This window comes from Cibotium barometz, chromosome 48 (assembly GCF_041138505.1).
Source record: "Cibotium barometz isolate CiBa-2024 chromosome 48, ASM4113850v1, whole genome shotgun sequence".
NCBI lineage: Eukaryota > Viridiplantae > Streptophyta > Polypodiopsida > Cyatheales > Cibotiaceae > Cibotium > Cibotium barometz.
In genome coordinates this window covers 20,461,738-20,467,130 of record NC_141093.1, presented here as the reverse complement: position 1 = coordinate 20,467,130, position 5,393 = coordinate 20,461,738, and the positions used below count along the sequence as shown (strand labels likewise).

General features: G+C 44.5%; 1 protein-coding gene across 1 annotated transcript in view; it reads right to left on the bottom strand.

Annotated features, from left to right (window-relative positions):
* The window catches only part of LOC147610940 (uncharacterized), a 32,608-nt gene extending 27,464 nt beyond the window's left edge, over positions 1–5,144 (bottom strand). Inside the window, exons 1-2 of the mRNA XM_086785603.1 lie at positions 4,438–5,144; positions 3,843–4,017 (exon numbers count right to left, since the gene is read on the bottom strand). Of these exons, the coding sequence (XP_086641729.1) occupies positions 3,843–4,017; positions 4,438–4,661 (399 nt within the window). The 5' untranslated portion in view covers positions 4,662–5,144. The remainder of the gene's footprint in view (positions 1–3,842; positions 4,018–4,437) is intronic.
* Positions 5,145–5,393: the final 249 nt, after the last annotated feature.

Below are 5,393 nucleotides of genomic sequence, written 5' to 3'. Positions count from 1 at the left end.
TGTTTGGAGACTATATAAGGTTGAGCAGGGTTTTGTGTTATTTATTTCCCCTTTTGGAGCGGTTCAAAGGTCATAGATAGGCTTTATGTTTCCTCTTTTGGAAGGCCACAGACCATAGATTTGTACAATCTTTTCGTACTATATAATAAACTGAAAATACAGCTATCTATCTCTCTCTCTCTTCTCTCTCCGTCTTTGTTGGTGATTTGCATCAAGGTTCCTATTCAGTTACTTAGGGCTGAAGGATGAAACTATCGTCCATGTCTTGATCTTAAAATGGTGTGCTGACCATGCAACATTGTATCGGAATCAAGCTCAACAAGGCTAAGTGTTGAAGGTGTCCTAGGAAGGTGCACAAGTCCAAGGAGGGTAACACAGCCAGGGTAGAAATCCCATGGGGTTGGTCGGTGTCAGCAGGCCCCAAGGGAATGGAAGCCCTAAGAGTCGGATGCCATTTAGGGCATACAAAGGAAGGCTTTCGGGAAAACGGTTCCAAGGGGGTGAAGCAAGGATGCCACAATCAACCTTGAGAAGGAGACCATTGAGGTGTTCAAGGATAGGGCATGAGGGCAAGGGGACAGTGAAACAAATGCCCAGATCTACACCAGACTTTCGAGTGGAATCAGAGTATGGCAAGGTTTTCAGTGATAAGGTTTCCATGAAGGAAGGATGATAGTGGGAGTCCATGAGAAGACAAAGGGATGAAAAGATGCAAGGGGGAAGAGAACTTGAGCTCCTGCAAGCACACACAAACACACACACAAACCCTAGAAAAGAACACATAAGATGAGGCTAAAAATTGTTCTTCTTCTTCTCAACAAAAAGATTCTAACAAAATATAAGGGAAATACAACATAAGTACTAAAGTACTATGTACATGCGATCCATAATGTCAACACGCTAAGTTAGTGATGGACTAGGAGCTGGTGTATGTCCAGCTGTAGATTCATTGGCGAAGATCTATCATTGCAGTATCCTACCAAACATGCCAGTGATGTAAGTGGTGGAAACGGTCACCCAAGCATATTATAAGTGTCACTCGTGTTGAGCTTGACATCTCAACACTCCCCCTCAAGCTCAACTCCATCTCTAGGGCTCCATGCATAGTCCGGAAACTGTGAAGCTTCTCTGCTCCCAGGGCTTTCTTGAAAATGTCAGCTACCTCCTCCTCTGTGCTAGCATACATGAGATCAATGTCTCCTACTAAGACCCTCTCTCGGATGAAGTGATAGTAGAGCTCTATGTGTTTAGTCCGCGCGTGAAAAATCGGGTTTCTCACCAACTGTATACTACTAAGGTTGTCACAATAGATGACAATCTGTCTGTCAACCTACAGTCCCAAATCACCAAGTGGCTTGTGCAACCAAGCTACCTCACATGCTGCCATTGCAACACCCCTATACTCTGTCTCTGTACTCGACAAGGCAATTGTTGGCTGCTTCTTGCTGCTCCATGTCACAGCACCACTCCCAAAGGAGAACATAAATCCACTGGTGGATCTCCTATCGAGCAATACTACCGGCCAAATCCGCATCGGTGTATCCAAACACCTGCAACTCTCTACAACCTCATAAAAGAGACCATAGTCTACTATAGACTTCACATAGCGTAATGTGAGCCTCACATCGTCCAAATGTGGCTTCCGAGCAACCTGCATAAACTGACTCTGCAATTCAAATCTGGCCTGGTGATCGTCATGTAAATCAAGCTACCTACTATCTTCCTGTACATAGTGGGGTTCTTCAAAATCTCACCCGCAACTACACTCAACTTGTCATTTGAATCTAATGACATAGAAATTGGCTTACAACCAACCATACCATATTTGGACAACATGTCCAATGCATATTGCCTCTGTAACAGCCATATGCCTTTGGCCGTCCTAATAACCTCAATGCCAAGGAAATACAGCTTCGCTCCCGCGAAGACAGCTCCTCAATCGGAGTTTGTTTACCGATGCCTTCCGAAGAGTTCCCGACAAGGGTATAGTAACCAACACAAAGGGAGAAGAGTAGGTGAAGCTCTTACCTCGTACCGCTTCCTATGCTTCTCTTGCTTGCTGCTCAACTTCTTAGCATAAACCAAGCTTTGATGCCACGAAAAGATATAAGGAGGAAGAGAGCTTGAGCTCTTGCAAGCACACACAAACCCTAGATAGTAGAAGAGAATACACAAGATAAGAGGCTGAAAATTGTTCTTTTTTTTCTCAACAAAAAGGTTCTAACAAAATATAAGGGAAATACAACATGAGCACTAAAGTACTATATACATGCGGTCCATAATGTGAACACACTAAGTGAGTGAGCTGGCAAGATAGGTATGCCATAACTCACTGGTGGGCTAGTAGCTGATGTAGTCCAGCTGTAGAATCACTGGCAAAGATCTATCATGTCAACATCCTACCAAACACACCAGCGATGGAAGTAGCAGAAACAGTTACCCAAGCATATCATAAGTGTCGGCTCATGTTGAGCTTGACATCTCAACAAGGGATGATGACAATCAGGTTCCCCCCCCCCCCCCCCCCCAAACATCCCATAAGACCACTAATAAAGGTGGGGGATAAAGGGAGACCAAGGAGCATTTTTCCCTATATAGAGGAGTTAAGTTGACCCCAACCCACTATGTGGGATAATAGACTGCCACATGGTAGCAAGAGAAGCGGAGAGCAAGAATTCATTCCAACACCCCATATATTGCTACTCGACACACGGTATCAAATAGCCAACATTTGGTGTGGGGTTCTTAGAAATGGGCTTGGAAACACTGACTCTCCAAGCGGGCTAGGGATCATAGTCATAAGAAATGTCTCAAGGTTTTTCTCGTCTTGAGGTTTGTTTTGAAACGTTTCGTCCCTTGGCTTCGAGGTTTCAAGGTTTCGAAAAATAAATGTTTTTTTATTATAAATATTAAAAAACCATAGAAATGCCACCTAAAAACATGGTATAAAAGGGGGGGGGGGAAGAAAGGGGGGCGAGATGGGATGACCTAATGGAACAAGGGAAAAGATGGGGATAAAGGAGAAAAGAAGAAAGTCACCTAATTGAAGCTAACTGAAGGGGGGGAAAGAAAATTTTGACAAGAGGGAATTTCAGGGAAAGAAGGGAAAGAGAGAAGGGGGAACAAGAGAGAGGAGAAGGAGAAGAAGAGAAAGAAGAGGGAGAAGTAGTGAGAGAAGAAGGAGAAGGAAAAGAGAGAGAGAGAGAGAGAGAGAGAGGAGAAGGAGGAGAAAACGGGATGATGAGCAGCCACAGATCTACGCAAAGGAAGCAAGGCAGCTGCAGCAACCTGACCAGCACATAGGTGCAGATCAAGGGAACCTCCACACACCTCACAGCTGTTCAAACATCCTTCTAAATGAGACACAGCTGTACCGAGCTCGATGCTGATGGACAGTTTCAAGCTGTGTGCTGTACCTACAGCTGTGTGGGCACCTGTGTGGACCTGAGCCAATGCAAATCCTGTGAGGCACATCCAGCTGGAATGACTTTGTGATCAAACTGGGCTCTGGTGCCAGCTAATTTATTCCAGATTGAACCTTCATCAATTGCTACCAATGGTAAAGGCTATGTATTTGCAAGAACTTCTAGTGAAAGGAGCATTGCATAGAGAGAACATAGGCTCCAGTGCTGGTCGGCTGCACCATATACGGTTTTTCAACAGAGGACTGATGTTTCCAATCATGGTGAGGGGAAGAACCCCAACTTCAAAAAGGGTTCTAAGGGATTCTGTGGCATTGGTTTGTATATGCACAGTACTTTCTAATATCAATGAAAGTGTGATGACAATATGGCGTGTTATTGATTGTTTAACAGTTTGCAGAAAAGGGCAGAAAGTGGCACCTCTCCAAATGCTCCCCTCCCAATTATGGTCAGAAGATCAAAGTCATCAACACCCATCTTTCGTCTCTGTATGCGCATATACTCTGTCTCTTTCCTCTCTAAATCCTTACGTATGTTATTTTGTTCCTCCTCAGTAACATCAGCATCTGCAAGCTTCTGCTCCAGTATAATCCGCCTACAAAAGCCGACAATGATATCAACATCAAAATAAAATGAAGGGAAAAACTATGTTAAGTTGACACGGTGACTTTGCATGACCTGAACCAAAGGCATTTTGGTATCAGACTAACTCAGCAGAATCCCAACAGCGTATATGAAAAGGCAAATAAGCGGATCCATGATAATCATGATTAAGAAAGCATCAAAGGTTTCATTCCTGAGGCATCAAAAGTTTTTAAATTATCATATGATTAAGATATGCAGAGGTTACATTCCTGTGTTTGGCAAAGGCAAACATCTCATGTGATTGAGATAGGATTAAGGTTACATTCCTGTGTTTGGCAAGGCAAATATCTAATAATTATTGTGATTACGATAGGATTAAAAGCTACATTCCTGTGTTTAGCGAACGCAAGGGTTTGAGCCTTGAGGATACCTTTCTCGCCGCTCCTGCAGGATTTTCATCTGGGATTTGTAGTGATTCTCGATGTATTGCTTAGCTGCAGCGACCTTCTGCCTGGTGATGTTGGACGGCATCTCCTCAGCCACAGGCTTAGCTCCATCCTTGCCACTGTCTGAGCCATGCGACCCCTTCTTCTTCCCCAGCGAAGCCCTCGCCCTCTGCTGGAACCTCTGAAACCAGCTCCTCGAGTCCTCCATCCCACTCTCCAAACCGCCCGATTGAAGCTGTGGTAAATTCCTTACCGTACAATTGAAGCTGCAGACGACAGGCGCGGCGGGAAAAGGCCTGCGATGCGGTAGAAGTGCAGCAAGCGAGGTCGATCGCGAGCCATGTGCAGGAATGCGGACATGGCGAGAAAGCTCAGAACGCCATGGAAGAGAGAAGTTCAGAGTTTCAAGCGGAGCACGGATGTATGGATATGGAGGTTAGGGTAAAATTGTCGAAATGGACAAACAAGTCAGGGTAAACTCGCAGATATGGATATGGAAAACGAGGGGGAGCGTGTAGGCATGGAAATTAGGGTTAAGCAGAGGAACTTAGGGTAATGGTGGGTGAACCAGCAAAGCTAACTGCAGAGATCGAATTTCTGACGAGACGATGCGTATCTCCTCCTCTCTCTTTGTCAGAGCTAGTGATATGGCCGCCTCCCAACCTTCGCTTTAGCCTAAGGTCCCAAACACTAATTTTTTCTCAGCTTTGCTTAATATGGGTGCCCATTTTTTATAATTCGCCTCGGTCCCTTTCACACTAATGGCCACCCTTTACTTCGTCCTATCTAACATTTACACGGGCAGACATTAGTTTAAGGCTCTTGTTGCAACTAATTTTGTCAAGTAAGGTTCTTTTTCTGTATTGCCTTTTGAACCATCTTCCTTAATCCATGTTTAAGGCTCTTGTTGCTAATTTTGTCAAATAAGGTCCTTTTCCAT